This window comes from Mesitornis unicolor, unplaced genomic scaffold, assembly GCF_000695765.1.
Source record: "Mesitornis unicolor isolate BGI_N332 unplaced genomic scaffold, ASM69576v1 scaffold42221, whole genome shotgun sequence".
Classification (NCBI taxonomy): domain Eukaryota; kingdom Metazoa; phylum Chordata; class Aves; order Mesitornithiformes; family Mesitornithidae; genus Mesitornis; species Mesitornis unicolor.
The window spans coordinates 2,644-21,266 of NW_010162561.1; the positions used below are offsets into that span (position 1 = coordinate 2,644).

Sequence of the window (18,623 nt, forward strand, 5' to 3'; positions counted from 1 at the left end):
ATTTCCACATGTGTTTGAGTTTATGCTGTCTAACATGAGTCACTGACGTACAAGTGTAAGTGATATTTTCATGGAACATTTCCCGGTGCTGCTTGTTTGGAAGGCTTTGTTTACCAAGGCTGTGAAGTTCGCAGTTCTCCAGTAGATGGAGCATGATCTACATGGACTCGCTGAGGTTACCTGGCTGCCTGCCCTTAGCTTAGAGGGTCAGCACTGATACGGTAGTTACTTCTTGCTGGAATATTTCTGTCTTCAAAGACTTTTATCTAATTCCTGTGACATTAAGGCACCGCTTTTATTCAAGGCAGGAGCCCGTTTAAAATATCAACTTGATGCTGAATTATTTGGCACTCTTGTTATGTTTGTCTGAGTTACAGAGGTGGAACATGAATGTATTTTGCAAACTAGCAAAACTCTTTATCTTATAAGCTCTCTGTGTAAAATAAAGATTCAAAGATGTGTTAGAAAGATATAAGCTTAAACAACAGCTTTTGCTTCAAACTGAAGTCTTGACTTGGAATGAATTATATGTCAATATTCTAGTATGCGGCCTTGAAATAAAAATTAATTCTGTTCCTTTGGCATGGTGCATATAAACCACTGCTGGAGGCACATCTTATATTCCTGCAAATACATATGTCGTTTTAGAACAATATGTATAGATTGGAAAAAAGCTACAAATAGTTAAAAATAGTAAGTTATTCAGAGTTACTTAAATTCTATTTCTGTCGTCTTTGCTCTTCTGCTGTACTCTGCAGTGAGGAAGATTATGACTTTCAATATGTGGATCATGACTATGAAGTACCACAGCAAAAAGGTTTGAAGAAGATATGTAGCAGGGTGAAATGGACACGTGATGAGGTAATGCTTCTTTTTGGCTTTAGTTTCATTTGTCTATGTTATTGGTAGCACATGAAATACGTTGGTATTGTATTGGGATAGCATGTAACATTTATTGGCCGAGGTTATGTCTTAACAGGATGAAAGGCTAAAGAAGCTGGTGGAACAAAATGGCACAGATGATTGGGCTTTCATTGCTAGTCAGCTACAAGTAAGTTGAATGTCTGTTTCAGTTAAGTTTCCTTTTAATATTTATTTACTTTGGTCATATGTTTAGTTTGGAAATGAGGTGAAATAGAAATCAGAAACACATAATAGTAAAAAATATTTTAAAGGATGCTAATGTAAATTGTGTTGGAGGTGTAGCTCAGACCTTGGGAGAATCTTACCAGCTCAGGCTGGGGCTCAAGTGATGGTCTCAAATGATCGAAAATAATTGATGCCTTCTGTTCACATTTGCTATTTGTCTTCATTCTGGAATATATTCCTGCCTCCTATTGGTTGTATCACTTGTGGTGGTTACATCTACAGTTCACAAGTTGCACAAGTTGCTTCTGAAACAGTTAGGAGGTTTGGTTTTTTTCTTTGTTTCTTTTTAACAGTGATACCTGTTTCCCTAACTTATGTCAATCTTTCTACCTGTTGATATCTTCAGTTGCTACAAATGGAATCTTAGTGGGTTTCTTGGAAACTTCCTACTGACACGTAAAATAATTTCTTCTGTTCCAGTGGTCAGGTGAAATGAGTAAAGGAGCTGTTGGTTCAAACATTAAATGACTCCTCAGCTGTATGAGCTGCACTGGTAGAAAATACCTGCAACTAGAATCAATAATATTTGTTTCTCTTCTGATTAAATGTTATAAAATGCCTACTATAAAAACATGCCCAGAATCTAAAGCTGAAATCATTACCTAGAAGTGATATTTACTATTCAAATGTTAGAAATCAAAAAGTTACACTCCCCTACTCCTGCCTTTGTAGTTCTGATATTGAGTGGGATGATACAGATGTATGAAATTCCTGTGTAAGTTGGTAAAGATAGACTTGAATTCTAAATACTGAACAACTGTAGCTTTTCATTGTTCTCATAATATTTGTGCTTCTGTTTTTTATTTTTATTTTTTTTTCCTCCAGGTGGGAAACTATAGATAACAGAGAACAAACTCAAGGCTTCTAAATTAAAGCAGTGCATAAGCAAAAAATTGTTCCTTACATGTACATTATCACCTTCCAAAAAGCAGTGAAATGAACGAATGGCAGAGGAGAGAAAAATTATATCAAAAAGCTTTTCTATTAAACTGTTTAAAAATACAGTGCTTGGTGATACTGATCTGCAGTTGTAGCATGGAGTTGCTTTTAACAGATTTAAGAGTTTTTAGTTTAATAAAAAGTTTTCCAGATGAAAAAAAATGCTTCTGGAGTCAAGCGAGGTTAAAGAAGGCTACCCAGCTATCATGGGAAACGTGCAGGGGTGATCAGGTTGCCCTCGTTGGAACGAACCTCTCAACATCATCTAGTTTGAGCCCCTGCTCAAGCAAGATCAGCTGCAGCAGGCTGCCCAGGACAGTGTCCAGTTGGTTGGGTTTTGAATATCTCAGTGGATGGAGGCTCCACAGCCTCTCTGGGTAACCTATTGCAATATTCAAGTTACAAAGCCAAATAATAGAGGTTGGCATAATTAACACTTATCTTGCTACTGATGGCCTTTTGCTAGGAAAATGAAATGTATCTGGAGTTACTGGCATGTAAAGGCACTCAAACTGCCATGTTTTCAGAATCCCATTTCACTATTGGGCTGGGCACAAGTAAACCTTCCCTCTCTTCTGCCCAAAAAAAGTGAAGATGGCTTAAAGGTGACTCTCAAGAGAGGGAACACAGCTTGTATTCTCTTTCAGTTTATTGTGGCTAAGGCAGAACTGAAATTATTTTTATTGTTTCATCCTATCATTTGTTTTACTCTTCTCCCTTAAATATGTCATTATTTGAGAAATGTCTGGAAGATAAAAAACACTGAAAGACTACCATTTCAAAATTTTTCTTTCCTCAAAAATGGGAGCAGCTACCCTATATTGAATCTGTCTTTTACAGCTTGTCTCCACTAGGAAATGATGATTTTTATTTTTTTTTATTTGTAGCAAACTCTAGTATCTACTAGTGTCTACTTGTGATTAACTTGAAGGTACTGTGATCAGTGTAATTTTAGATGTAGCACTGTTTTGGGTGTTTTTTTCTGGTCTTGCAGGCTGTTTCTTGTTTAACTTCATCTTAGCATAGTAATGCCTTTAGTTGGTAAACAAGCCCAGCAAAATCTTGAAATTGGTACTTGCTATCCAGCAGCTTGCACTGAAGAGAGTAAATCATTATGTCCCAGTGTTATAAGAGGCATCCCAGTATGGTGTGCTGGGGCAGGGTCTCATTTGCAGATTTTTAAGGACTGGACCAACTACTCTGAGAATCCCAAATTTTCCTACATACAGTTTTTAGGAGGCTAAGTGAAAGCTTCTCTTTCATAATTGGGAACAATATTTCAAAAGATCCTTAGTGAAGCTACAGAAAAGGACCATCTGTCCTGAGCAGAAAAAGCAGTGTTGTTTAATTAGTATGTGCTAGCTAAACTTGATATAAATCTGTCTTTCTTCAAACTCTAGTAAAAAGCTGAGAATACATGAATTTGAAATAAGCTAATAAAACTGTAAATATTAGCCAGCCAGAATTATGTTTTCAAAAGTTTAACAGCTACACTGGTCTTCTAAAATTATTTCAGAATCGTTCAGATTTTCAGTGCCAGCATCGATGGCAGAAGGTACTAAACCCAGAATTGATTAAAGGTCCATGGACTAAAGAAGAAGATCAGAGGGTAATAAAACCTAATTGATACTGTACTCTTTTACTGTAATAAAATAGGCATATGATTGCTAAGGATGTGTACTTTATCTAATGTTTCATCCCCACAAAGATGATGTCTGATGCATCTTGTGACATAGATAATTACATTACATTGCACTATATGAGAAGGAAAAAAAATGCAGCTGTTCTTAAGTAGATGAGATGTCTGGTCTGCTCCAGCATTTCATTTCCCATTGCTCAAATTGTTAGCTGAACTACTGTAGCTTACTAAGCAGAGATCTCTTTTCAGCTCTAAAGATCAAAGTTCATTTACATCTTTTGTTCCTCAAACTGACCAGACTTAAAGGGGTTGGGAATAAGAGAAATTATTTCATACTTTGTTGTTAAAGAAGCTGGCAATAGTGTTTTGCTAGCCCATCTCTGTTAATCCGCACTGCAGCTGTTTGCTTGCAAAATCTGGTCTGCCCTGTAGGGAGTTGCATGTGTAGCTTTCACATACAGTATTTAAAATCAACTGCTTATTCCCAGTGTTTAAAACTGTTTTTAAGATGTTTAAAACTAATATTTGACAACTTGTGAATATGGTCGTCCTAATCTATTAGGAAGAAAAAGCTTCTAATGTGTAAAAATACATCAAAATGAGATGAAAGTTGATAGTAGAGGTGTGGGTTTTTTCTCATATGTATATTGTTGGGGGGGAAGTCAAACCAAGCCTCTCTACCAGCTTCTTTTTTGGTCTTTCCTAATGTCAGCTTATGCAATGAGTGACAGAAAGGAAACTTCCAAACAGATGTTTTCATTAGTATATATTTATATTCTAAACACAGTGAATTGGAAGTTAATTAGCAATTTTTTTATTTCTTGAAAAATAATTTTTAAAACCCCAAGTCACTGTCTGCCTCCTTAGGCCTGATATCTTATCAAATTGACTATTATAATCCTATTATAAGATGTGAGTTTATCAGTGTTCTCAGTCTTTGATTAGGAAAATTAGGGTTTGGACTTACAACGTGCTCTCATCTGTGTTCCAGGTTATTGAATTAGTTCAGAAGTATGGTCCAAAACGCTGGTCTCTTATTGCAAAACACCTGAAAGGAAGAATAGGCAAGCAATGCAGAGAGAGATGGCATAACCATCTCAATCCTGAGGTAAAAAAGTCGTCATGGACAGAAGAAGAGGACAGAATAATCTATGAAGCTCACAAGCGTTTGGGAAACCGATGGGCTGAAATAGCAAAACTTCTTCCTGGAAGGTGCTTTTCAACTCTGTGTTAAATGCTGGAATATGGAAAGTGGTCATCACATAACTCTTTCCAATGTAATTTGTTAGTCAGAGAGCATCTGTTTTAACTTAGGTCACAACATCTGTATCTTGACAGATACTTTTTTAGAGATGTTATTAATTTGATTATATATTCTTAAATCCATAGAACCAATAAAAATACCTCTAACACTCTGCAGGTTTCTTCAAAAATAATCCTGTTCACTTAGAAAATAAAAACCAACTAAACTGTAGCAGAACTGAAGACTAACTGCCAGTAATAGTGAACAAATGCCGTAACATCCTATGACTTGAAGTGTCTTCATTAATATGCATTTGGGGGTGACTTTCTTTTTGGTTTAAGATCTAGAAATCCAAGATAAAACTCTTAGCTAAAGGTGGGACCCAAGACCTAGAAGTTTTGGAAAGAGTCTTAACACTAGTGGGATGAAAAAGGAGAGTACTTCTTGGAGTTGAGCTTAAATGAAGGATAGGTCTTAAAGCGATATTTATTTCTGTGTACCTCTCTCTAAGGCTAGTAATATTGCTAGTACTTTAGACTGTACTACGTTCATACTCTACTCTTGCCTTAATTCTTGTCTAGTGTTAAGTTATTTCAGCCTACTTGTCAAACTGCAGACATTTTCTTTCCAAGGGGAGTGACAGTGGGTACTGGTCTGCCATGCCTGCCGTCACTGTAGAAGATCAAGGGCACCAAGAGGTAGTGTAATGTTCTTCCACAAAGCAGCACGTAAAACTCAGATCTGGGAATGCAGGCTGTCATTTTTTTAGAAGAGATGTTTTCCAGTGGCAAACACTAACCACGGTGGCCTTTGTTATGCTGTGGGACAGTAGGGTCAGCCTTAGCTTCATACTCTGCAAATTTGTAGCTGAGGGTAAATAATGTAGTGACAGAGAACACATGGTTTTTCCAAGTATCCAAGAAAAATGGTTCTCATCCATGAAAACAGCCAGAATCAAGGCTTTCTCTTGCTACTTTTATTTTCCTACATACTTAAAGTTTAGTAGAAGGAAGATTTGAAAAGAGTACCCTTATGCAAAAACCCCACTGATAATAGAACTTTCATTCCAAGCTGCTGAAGCTTTCTGGATTTGTGGCTTCGGATTAATCTACTGTGCAAACACTGTAAATTATGCCATCTATTAAACTTTGAGATATGGAAACCAGTCACTGTTGTATGCTTTCATTTTAGGACTGATAATTCAATTAAAAATCACTGGAATTCAACAATGCGAAGAAAAGTGGAACAGGAAGGGTATTTACAAGATGATATAAAGTCTGAAAGACCTAGCTCATCCAAACTTAAGCCCGAACCTTGTCTGACTATGGAACACTTGCACACTCAGAATCAGTTTTACATACCTGTTCAGACACATGTAAGTTAAAAATCCAGAATAATTAGTATTTTCCAGTTTCCAATAACTTACTTGGTTTGGAACAAGAAACAGATCTGAAAGAATAAAGATCTGTTGAGTATTTTTGTGATATTATGGTAACTTAGTATTTGTAAACCATAGTAAATAGTTTATGTGCAATAAAGTAGAGATAATTGTGTAGTGTACTTTTCTTTAGGGTTTGTAAAATGATTTATGTCTTTTTAGATTCCAGCATACCAGTATGCCTCACCAGAAGGTCTAGAACATGCTTCAGTTTCTTCCAACTTAGTTCAGGTAAATTGTTAAAGAGCATTGAAAATGAAGAAAATGTACTGTGTACTATGCTGTAAAGTGAAGAATTTAAAACCCTATAACTTCGTAATGTCTTTAAGTCTTCATAATTCACCTGAATTTGTGTAAGTGTTCTTCTGTAAGTAGGCTTGCTAGCTTGATTGGTAGTTCTAGGTAGGAAAAAAGGAGCTATCTTTACATGTCCCAGGAACACAACAGTTGTGCTTATTTCTGACAGAATTATGGTTTAAAACATAGTCTAATAGTTAAAGCTTTAGGTTAAAATTATGGCCTGTTAGTGTTACTTAGCTTCTGAGAGATTTAAAGACAAGATTTTACTATAGGTAATAAAGAAATATTTATATGTATTATGTATGTAATATATTTATATATGTAATAAATATGACTCTATCTGAAAGACCTGGGTCAGATAACTCTCAGTGACTTAACACTTATGGCTGTGCTTTTTGTGTTCTCAGTAGACTTTAGTTTTTTGCTGACTGATAAACTTTTGCCAATCAGCTGAAGATGCTCCTTTGCAACATTCTACATGCTGAAGTATTGAGAAATTTTAGAACAAAACAAACCAAAAGGATATATTTATTTCCTTTTGCCCCTTTGGGCTCACTTAGAATATATCTGAAATTCCTCATGTGTTGCAGATTGAATGTAGATCTTGGTTTGTAATATGACTTCCTGGAAGAATTTTTATGCATTTAAAATTAGTAAAAAAATTATTTTGACACATACAATAATATATATTTTGTTAGATGTGTTAGAGGCATTCTGCAGAGCACTACCTAGCTTAAGTTTCCCTCTCCAGGTCATATTTTATGTTACATTTTCTTCCCTGATCTCAGTATAAGAGTACAAATAACAAAGCCTCTTATGGCCTTTAACGCTCGGGATTGCCTGGTACAGGAAATTATTAGATACTTTCTACTCCTTGAAGTTCTCCCTAAACCGGGGAGTATAACTAGTTCTGAAATTCATGGCATATATCCTCACTTACCCACATTCATAGCAATAATAGAAAGTTTTAAGAAGGTTAAAAAAAGCCCAAACCAGTTAATTTTCTTTTTGATAATGGTGGTAGGATTGCTTGTGTAGACACGCTGTCAGCACATGATGATATGAAACACTTTCTTGCACACTTAGTGAGGATAAATAACTAGCAAACTGTGTTCTAGAAAACACATGAAAATCCAAACACATCTACCACAGTGCCAACATTGTTGCTTCTATTAAAGATAGAACTGAGTGACTTCTGCTTAAAAAGTGCTACAGCATCCTGAGCATTTACAGGCCATATTAGAAACCTGTTAAAATAGTAGCTTGTATAGTACTTTAACATTGGATTAATCTGGTAATTGCTGGAGTTATATTGCTTGTGAATGACTACTGTATTATAAAATATGATACAACTCAACTGGCTCTGTTCCCGCTATGTGTGGATTTCTGTTAAAAATGTAGCTGTGGAGGGGTGGTGGAGATGGAAAATAGTAATGTCTTCTTTCTTTAATTTTTCAGCAGTCATTTATTGATGATGATCCTGATAAAGAAAAGAAAATAAAGGAACTTGAATTGCTACTTATGTCAGCAGAGAATGAAATCATAAGAAAAAGAGTGTTTTCTGTAAGGACTGTACATTTCTGTAAATATTTGAATATACATTTCTGAGCTTAATCCTAAGCAATTTAGTAATGGATGTTTGTTTTTTGTGTGGTGTTTTTTCACATGACCTTCTAAAATTAAATCTATGGCTATTGGGTTCTAAAACAAAGTCTGTATATTAGAATTGAGGCAAATTATTTTTAGTGCAGTTTCCTAAACTGTGAAAACAGCAGAAATATGATGTTCAATTTGGCAGTTGTTCCTAAGACCCAGGATTTTAATTCTCTTCAAGAGGTAGCACGTTTGTTGATATCACCACCATTCAATTTTATAGATCAGTAATGTCGATCGTCTGTTCAACAGAGAAAGGTGAAAAATACATAGGTTTTGCCCTGTTTGATTTCAGAATGTCTTCTGGATTATATCTTTATCAAACTTTCGTGTGAGTGCTTGTAACCCTTAATAACCACATTTTGGACATAACAAACAATATATAAATTTGCACTGCACAAAATTTACATGCACATTAGTGGAATGAGGGAGACTTGCAGATGACAGTCACTTATTTATAGAACCATAGAATGGTTTAGGTTGGAAGGGACCTTAAAGATCATTCAGTCCAACCCCCCTGCCATGGGCCGGGACACCCACTAGACCGGGTTGCCCAAAGCCCTGTCCAACCTGGCCTTGAACACTTCTGGAGAGGGGACATCCACAACTTCCCTGGGCAACCTGTGCCAGTGTCTCACCACCCTCACAGTAAAGAATTTCTTCCTAATATCTAGTCTAAATCTACCCTCTTCCAGTTTAAAACCATTCTCCCTTGTTCTATCACTAACTGTCCTGGTAAGAAGTCCCTCCCCAGCTTTCCTGTAGGATCCTTTCAGGAACTGGAAGGCCTCAATAAGGTCCTCCCAGAGCCTTCTCCCAGAGCCTTCTATTCTCCAGGCTGGACAGCCCCAACTCTCTTAGCTGGTCCTCATAGGGGAACTCTCTGGTCAGCTTTGTGGCCCTCCTCTGGACCCACTCCAACAGCTTGATGTCCTTCTTATATTGGGAGCCCCAGAACTGGACGCAGTATTCCAGGTGAGGTCTCACCAGAGCAGAGTAGAGGGGCAGAATCACCTCCCTTGCCCTGCTGGCCACACTTCTTTTGATGCAGCCCAGAATGCAGTTTGTGAATGTTTTTTTCACATTTCTTTGGGAATGGCAACAGAGGCCTGTCAGTGACACCAGACACCGAACCAACCCAACCATATTGATCAGTAACCATTTTTTTTGTGGTGGAGCTATTCCTAGCATTCGCTTGAGACAGTGCAACATTCTGCTTAATCTACTGGAATCTGCTTCGCTTTTCAATTTCCAGTGAGAATTAAAATCTGTTTCTTGAGTACTAAGCAGTGTACTAAAATGGGATGACCATTTAGAACCTAAGTAAGCCATCAATGCAGAATCTACATTTAAAAATGGATCAAACCAGAAGTATTTCACATTCTAGAAACAGTTTCTAATCTTAAAATATTTCTGTGTGAACATGAATAGGGAACATGACTTTGTAATATACTGGTGTTCGGGAATGCAGGGAACTTGCATCAGAGAACTTATGTCCAATACAACCCATAATTATCTAAGTTATAATATCATATAAGTTATGAATGAGAGGTAAGATAAAAATCTTACACGTGAGAATGTTGAGTATGTTAATGTAAGGAGAACACTAACTGCATTAATGCAAACAGATGCTTAGTCTTTGAAAAAGCAAAAATTAATAGTTATGCTAAGTCTTTCTGCATACTACTATTTTTTTATTCCTGTGGTCACAAAATTGACTCTTTCCAGCTTCTAAGTTGAGTAAGATTAATGTGTTTCTTCATTCTTTTTAGCAAGCCGGAAGCTTACCTTGTTGGTCTGGAAGTTTTGTTGCGGAAGATTGTGTGTCCAACACACTAAATAGCCTTGGGGAACAAACAAGTGAGTTCTACTGCATGGATGAGACCCACGGCACATCTGTTCAGCAGAATTCACCACCAAAGTATTTGGCTTCGGAAGCAAATACAATGTTATCATCTCTACAAACCTTTCCAGAATTTGCAGAGACACTAGACCTTATTGAATCTGTAAGTCTGTATTTATTAGTAAAAAATCTTTATTTAGAAACATCAAATTACACAATATATGTAAAATATTCTTAAAATTACCTTATTCTCTACTTGTATGTAGTTTCGCCCATATTGAGTGATTTTTTTTATTGCCTGTTTTAAGAATTGTGTTTTAAAATATTCAGTGTTTTAGGATTGTGTGAAAGATACAGGGAGAATAATTCATCATATGGCTATGGTCTCTCAGGTAGAGAGCTGTTAGATTGGCTTGGACATTGTGAAATAATCTTGGATAAGCCTGCTAGTGTTTGAGTGTTTGCATTTTGCCTTATAGGATCCTGTAGCATGGAGTGATGTCACCAGTTTTGAGCTTTCAGAGGCTGTTGCATCTCCTGTCGAGCCAGCTCCCGTAAAACTAATGCAGATTCAACACAATGAAGGGGCTGCTGAGTGCCAGTATAATGTCAGTGTTGTGCTTGATGGCAAAAAACACAGTGACATCAGTGGCGAGGAAGAAGCAGTTTTTCCAACAACCCCAAACTTAACTAAATTCAGCACTGCACCTACTATCTTAAGAAAGAAAAAGAGATTGCGTATTGGGCAGTCACCAGTTAATGAACTGAATGATGGCATGTGTAATGATACCATCAATGTTGCACTAAAGCATACACCAGTGAAAACACTACCATTTTCTCCATCACAGGTGAGTTTATTTTTAAGTGTGGCTAAACTGTGAAGAGTGCAGTGGGTGGGTTATAAATTAAAAGTACTTGCTTCCCTAGTCATGCTTTGTAGCCTAAACAGATATGTCCAAAAACTTAAAACATCTGCATAAGGGTAGATATATTAAAAAGAAGTTGTTAAATAATCTACTTCCTCTGTTTTGAAGACTAACCGGGCAGGAGGGGACTTATGTCTCAGCTCACACTTTCTCATGCAAATAAATGTTGCTAAAGACCTATTGTCTCTGTGACCTAATTAAGCAGTAGGAATTTTAAGGAGAAAATCAAGGTTTCAGCGATAAACATTGCCTGGGTCTTGGAGTATAAGTCAAGAATAATTTATTTGGGTTTGTCAGTAAAAGCTCTTCAGATATATAAATACATTTTTTTTACTGCTCAGTACAGTGGTGAAGTTTTGTCCTTTTAAGGTTGTATAGTTACTTCATATTTTCTCTCTTAGTTTTTCAACACTTGCTCTGGAAATGAACAATTTAACCTTGAAAATCCTGCATTTACATCGACTCCAATCTGTGGGCAGAAAGTCCTTATTACGACTCCTCTACACAAGGAGGTGACACCAAAAGATCAAAAGGAAAATGTGGGGTAGGAATATTTCATTAAACACCTGGTGGTGTTGCTCAAATAAAAACAAGCTTTTCTAAACATTGAGAAATTAGTCTACCTGTATGCATACTGTGAACGAGTTTTAAAACCCCTGACACATAAATACTTGTGTACAAACAAACTGACTTTCTGTTTTTAAGTTAACAGAAAGTGACTTGTTTTAAAATCCTGAAAAAAGTCCAATTAAAGTTTACTACACCTAGGGTAATGCTGTGGTGATCTTAATACTTTCTGATTCATTGTGGAGCTATCTGTTATGTAAATTAAGGTATTTTGAAATGTTTCTTAGATTTACTTTATCAACAGTAATATAATTAAATATTAAAATGTATGTATGAACATTTTCCTATGCTTGAATAGGTTTAGAACTCCCACAATTAGAAGATCTCTTTTGGGTTCAACTCCAAGGACGCCAACTCCTTTTAAAAATGCTTTGGCTGCTCAGGAAAGGAAGTATGGTCCCCTCAAACTTACGGTATGTGATCACATTGTTTATTTTCTTCTTCGTTAAAGTCTAAATGCCCTCTTGTTTTTGAGATATTCAGCACAATCTTAGAAAGCATTTCCTAACAATGCTGTTATTTCAGTGACATTCTCTGTTTTCCTAGAGAACAGCTAGAATGTGAATTGAAAATGTTCAGAGTTTGTATGTTAGACTTAGTATCCTTCAGCGTAGTATGGAGGCATTGTCTTTTGAATGGTATTTGGTAGATATAACCATTTGATCCATAGCAATCTTAAATGCATTGGTTCTGCATTTGTGAGTTGTTTGAAATTTGTGTAGCCTTGCTAACCCTGTACCTCTTATGAGGTGGTAACATCATTGCCTGAGATTTTAATTTTAATACAGCATTCTGTTTTTATGGAAGAAAAATTGTGAGTGTATGGGTGTGGGTCCTCCAAATGGATAATCTAGTAAAAGCAAACTGGTGCAGATGAATGTGACTGATTTCATTGTTTTAAGCAACTTTCACATTTGACTTGAAAACCTGCATTATCTTTGAATCCTCTGGACTATATAAGAGCTGAGTTGTTTTCTGGTTTTGGTTCTTCTACAGTGCTAGGACCAAAACTAGATCTTTACCACAGCATGCTAGTATTCTGAGAATTTTTTGATGGGAAGATCTTTGGAAGTGTTTTATTCTTCCTAGGAACTTACTTGTGTGACATCTACAGTTTTCTTCTTCCTAAAAACCAGAATCTTAATACCGCAATTCATGATTCCTCTGATGATTCTGGCTGTCACAGAAGACTTTTTTTTTGTTGACTATGAATAATGTTACTTTGTTTGTTTGTTTGTTCCAAACTAATTCAATTTTTGCTCTCTTCATAGCCTAGCTAAGGTATGTTAATGCATAATAACTTTTGGAATTCGGTAGACATATGCTTTTCAAGTTCTGAAAAAATTCAAGCCAATATATATTGACTACTTCTTTTCTGCAAACACAGAAGGTAGCTCAGACTTTGCCACAGGGCTTGGCACCATCTGTGTTACCCTATAGATTCACAGTCTCTCACTATGCAAATGGAGTGGTTTAAAGTTTCTGTCCACTATTAACCTCCTGTTCAAAATCAAAATTTGAGGGCTTAAGGGAATTCTTCTCCTGTTGGTACACAAAGAAGCCATCTGTATGGCTTCTGTGAAATTCTGTACTGTACTGAGGACTATCAATGTCTTATTCAAAGATCTGTGTAAAGATTGATATAAATTCCTTTCCCAACAGCAGCCATACTTTCATAGTACAGTTTTTTAGTATGCTTCTACGCATGTATGTATAAATATATGTGTTTATGTATGGTTTAGTATATATAAAGTATTTTTATCCCTTTTGTCAGTGATTAACCATTGCTAATAAATGCAAACAAGTCGTTTGCATGCGTTTTTCAATGCTACTCTGCTTTTTTTGAGGATGTGTGCTTGTCTATGTTTTATCTGGCTAGAAATAATGTGGAGTAAAATGAATTAAAAATCTGCGTAACCTTGAAATGTTGATCTGTAGTTGTTAACTACAATAGCTTAAATCTTTTTATGTGTCTCTGTATTTTGCAAGATCTCTTTTCTGGTCTACATTAGCTGGAAGTAGAATATGATAAAAGCTAGCAACTAATAGACTTCCTGTGTTTTCTCCTCCAATTTTAATTAACTAAGTCACAACCACTTGCCTTCTTGGAGGAAGACATTAGGGAAGTTTTGAAAGAGGAAACTGGAACAGACATATTTCTCAAGGAGGAAGATGACACTGTGTATAAAAGCTGCAAGCAGGAGGTAATGTGAGAATAATAATTTCAAATAAGAAATAACTGCTTTCAAATAATATTTTACAAATTTTCTCTGCAAAATGTTTATTGCAGCCCGACTCTTCTAAGAAAGTCAGAAAATCACTGGTCCTAGATCCGTGGGAAAAGGAAGAGGTTGGTGCCCAGCCCTTCACAGAAGATAATAGTTTAGATGTACAGGTAAGTATTAAACTACTGAAGAGCATCACTGACAGAAAAATTCATACAGAACTGAGTATCTTTCATTGTATCAGCTAACATAAAGTGTTTGGATTGAGGCTAGATTAATAAATCTAGAAGGTGAAAATCACTTTAAGTTTGAAATACTACTTTAAGTACTTAGGCAATACTTGAACATTGGGCTTGAATTCATGTGTGAATTCTTCCTTTCAGGCCTTCCAAGCAGGACTGGTAAAGCTGTGTGGGTGCTTTGCAGGTTTCCATGCTGGCTACCTATAAACTTTAGCATATGGCACACTGAAGCTCTGTGTAATACACCAGGAAGATGGCATTTGCCGCTGTGTTTTGCATATTTGACAGTCTGGCAGACGTGTTCTGAAGATACCTAATTGAACATTAGGGAGCATGTTTTTTCTTTTCCTGCTTCACATAGTAGGAGAATCCTTTAAGAAATACCAAGCACATAGAAGGATGAGGTTTGTGGGCTTTCTCTGCCTGAAGGAATTTGAATACTTCTGCCTCAACCAAGACATCAAGAGTTCAGAGATGAGGCTGTTTTGATCCCTCTCATTCCTTTAAAAAGTAACCTTCCAGTTGAGTGTTCAAAAAGATTACTCTTTAGTCGTGTAGTGTGTAGGAAAACTTTATTCTAATCTAGTTCTTAACGTATGTATGTTTAATTCTGAAAGAATAAATGTCTGTGACTCTTGATCAGATATGAAGCTATATTCAAGAGTTAGGAGCCAAAGTCCTTAAAAAGAACACATGCTTAAGTCATACCCCTTTCTGATTATTGTAGCTGGGTTTCTAAATTCCCCTCTTAACCACCTCATAGGCTCAGTGCCAAACCTAGGTGTCTGCCTGCTGGCTGGTAGGTGCTCTGCCATCTAGTGGAAATTTCCCCCTTCCCGAGAACATCCCTGTCTGGTGAGAAGCAGCATTGCTGCAGCCATTCAAAACAGCAACAAAATGCAGAGTGTTCCCTTAGTAATGTCTTGTTATGACATGGTATATTGTGCATCACTGATCTGCAGGTTATTAAGCTAAAACCAAGATAAGATACACTGTGATGTTGTGATGTATTAAAGGCAGTGGACTGGGGAAAAAAATACTTATCCTGCATTTTAATGAAGGATGCTGGTGCAACAGGAACATTCACTCTTAGCAAGACAGACAGTGGCAGTGTCTGATGTAAAACTGAAAAATGTACCAATCCTTAAGTAGGAATTGTTTGTGCATGTGACAGTAAGTTAGGAGTAAGGTCCGAGGTAGAATAAATAAGTAAATGTAGTTTAAGGCAGTTTAATGGGGTGTTTTTGTAAGCGAACAAGTACATATGCCACTGTTACTCTCATCTAATTTTGCTCTCTTAAGTTGCCATGTACCTTTCTTCTGCTTTGCTGTAATGAAGCTGGATTTATTGCTTTTTATTTCCATAAACCTTATCAGCATATAAAAATCTTCCAGAATGATCAATCCAGTGCTTATTTCAGTTCTTAAAGCAGTTTCTCCCCCGATGCTGATGTGATCTTAATTATTTTTCACTCCAGTGTCCTTGTGCTTACTTTCACAAGAGTTATACTAGAAATGAATGACAAGCTTTTTTTCTTTAAAACTGTTCTGTAGTTACCACTTTAACAAGTCTTGTTCTTAACACAATTAGTCAGCTGTAGCATGGCTTTATATGAAAGAAACTGGCTACTCAGTAATGCTCAAATCATGCTGGCAGCTACTTGTTTTACTATGCTCAGTATTGACTGTGAATCTCAGTATAGACCAGGCTAGTTCTTCATGTACTGTCCATTACTTTTTCTTTTCAGATTCTTTCCTAGGATCTTTCTGATAGTATTTGCTTTGTTTATATTTTGGCTTTTCTGATCACAGCAGCTGAAGACTTTTTTTTTTTTTAAATTACTTACTAATTATTATTCCTGTTCCCTACCCTCTTTTTCATCACTAGTCAGAAAATGCATATACCACATCTGTATTAATGATACCATTGTTGGACATACATGACAACAGATGTAACCTGACATCAGAAAACCAAGATACAAATCCAGCAAACAAAGCAAATACAGTAATTAAGAAGAAACTGAATGCATGTACTTCAAAAAATGTCAAAATGGAGAAAGCTCTTCAGGTCTGGATGCAAAGAATTCTGTTAGTTTTGTTAACAGGCTAACAATTTCTTTTTGATTTCTGTCTTATGCTAATGTCTAGAATTGTTCAATTCAGTGATCTAGTTTTGGTCAGTGTTTCCATGATCCTTATTTCTTATAAGTTGGTCATTTGTCCATGAAAAATATCAGGATAGGGTAGACCTACGAAACAGCTTTGAGTACCCAACTCTAGCAGTAAGAAAACTTGACTTGGCACTGGCACTTAAGTTTCTCAAATTTATCTGGTGCTTATTTCACAATAAGCCCAGTGGGATTCGTTAAGCAGAGTTCATCCACAGGTTCTGTTTGGTAATTTTTCTTGTAACGTGTTTGTTCTTGTACATCTGTGTATTTTTCCATACTGTTAAAACTGTGGAACCTGACCTTTCTTCTGTATGTGTGTTGAGTGCCAGGTTTAGGGAGAGATTCACTTTGACCTGACATGGTACCTATTCCAGTTTACCCCATAGGGAGTTAATGTATAAAGTTTTTGTCTTTTCAAAATATCTACAGCTCTGTATTAATTAAAAAGAAAAAAGGGCAAGGTACCTGGAGCCTGATCTTCCATGTCCCCCTCACTTCCTTTAATGACACTGTGTTTTTAAGTACTGAGTATTACAGCATTACTTTCTGTTCCTTTCTTATGAGAAGAAAGAGCAAACCTCATTTAATTGTGATATTAAAAAAAAAAAAAAAGAATTAACTGCTGTGAAATGCAGGAAAGGTGAATACATCTATCTCGCCCAGAACTATGCTCTTAAGAATACTTAAAAGGGGAGCTTAATCACATTATACTTACAAATATTGTCATTGAACCATCTTTCTCTTTTTGCTCTTTCCCCTGAGAAATTTCCTCTCAGTTCAGTGGACTCTTTAACCATGAGTCCATTCCATGAATCAAGTCCTGCTAAATTTATAGAGAAACTCAAATGGCTTTTTGTTTCTGTGCATCTACATGTGAAACTGATCCAAAGGATCAGTTTCTAGCTCAACATAGGAGGGAATCTTGCAATCTTCATTATGCTACAATCTGCTAGTGTCAGGTCCAATTTAGAGCCACTACAAATCAGCTTGAGATTCAGTAAGTCATGTAAATGTCCAGGGTTTGCTTCATAGAAGAAGCAGGACCAGTGGCCCAATTATTCTTTCATTCGTTATTTTTATTCCTAATTCCTTTGCTGTTTCTAATATATTCCTGAAACACCTGACTGTTCTTCCACAGCTGCCGCTTTGGTTCAGTGAAGACCTTCACAGTATTCTTTTTCAGCTGCCAAACCATTTTCTCTTCCTTGGTGTCTCCAGACAGCTGCCAATAATGTATTTTTCTGCCTGTTGAACTTAGCACATTTAAAGGGGAAGATATCCAAAGAGAAGATGACTTAATTAACTTCCCTTTTGTGTATCAGTTGTTGAACCAGTCTCTTTTTAAGAGTGTTTTTCACTTTGTGTGTTAGAACTTAAAGCATAACACAGATGTACTGCTCGGGAGATGGATTAAGAGGTGGAGAGGGAACTGTGTGACAGGTTTTAGGTATTGTATTGTAGAACTGAATCCTTCTCAGTAAAATGCAGCATTGCTAGACTTTGATCATTTGTTATTACTCTGAAAGGCTGTATGAGAATTGCTCGAGTATTTTAGTTAAAAGAGTCTTTTTAACTGATTTTTATTTAATGCAGTCAAATGGTGAATGGGAAGCAGTCGTTTACGGAAAAACAGAAGACCAGCTTATCATGACGGAACAAGCAAGAAGATATCTGAGTACATACACAGCGAGCAACAGCACTTCAAGGGCTCTGATCCTGTGATGGTAACTGCAACTGACAACCGTCTCTTTCCATTGAAACTGACACAATGTTGAAGGTGATTCCAGCACAATACTTGTGAATTAAGTCTTCACTTTGAGACAGGGAAACCTTAAAGCTACCTTAAAGCTTCCTTTCTTCTTTTGACTGACAAAGAACAGACGTGAAGCTCTCATATTGTCTACAAAGGGATAGTACAAACAGTTCTGCAATGAATTTCTTTAATATTAAAAACATAACACTCTCAAATGTGTTAAAGAGTGCTTAGATACATTGCAGTACTGAAACATACAGTTTTTAGGTATATTTTTCATATTTATTCTTTTGACTTGCATTGCTTTTTTCAGTTAGAGCATTTTCAATATAAAATAGGTCTGTAGGTTGTTACTGGTTTCCAAATGAGCAACATACATGAATGAATGTGCTTTTGCTTATGTAGCATTTTTGTAGTATATAAAGAAACACAATGGAAAGGAGTATAAAGGAAGGATAGAAAGTTGCACTACTAA

At 36.4% G+C, this 18,623-nt stretch overlaps 1 protein-coding gene across 1 annotated transcript; it reads left to right on the forward strand.

The window, feature by feature from the left end:
- Positions 1 to 758: 758 nt before the first annotated feature.
- On the forward strand, positions 759 to 18,316 carry MYBL1 (v-myb avian myeloblastosis viral oncogene homolog-like 1; the record flags this gene model as incomplete). Its single annotated transcript, XM_010193659.1, has 15 exons — positions 759 to 861; positions 980 to 1,051; positions 3,605 to 3,697; positions 4,719 to 4,939; positions 6,162 to 6,345; positions 6,571 to 6,639; positions 8,167 to 8,271; positions 10,134 to 10,367; positions 10,684 to 11,052; positions 11,532 to 11,674; positions 12,056 to 12,170; positions 13,845 to 13,961; positions 14,048 to 14,152; positions 16,113 to 16,292; positions 17,989 to 18,316. Coding segments are annotated over 15 exons (2,239 nt in total), but the record flags the coding sequence as incomplete, so codon positions are not given.
- Positions 18,317 to 18,623: the final 307 nt, after the last annotated feature.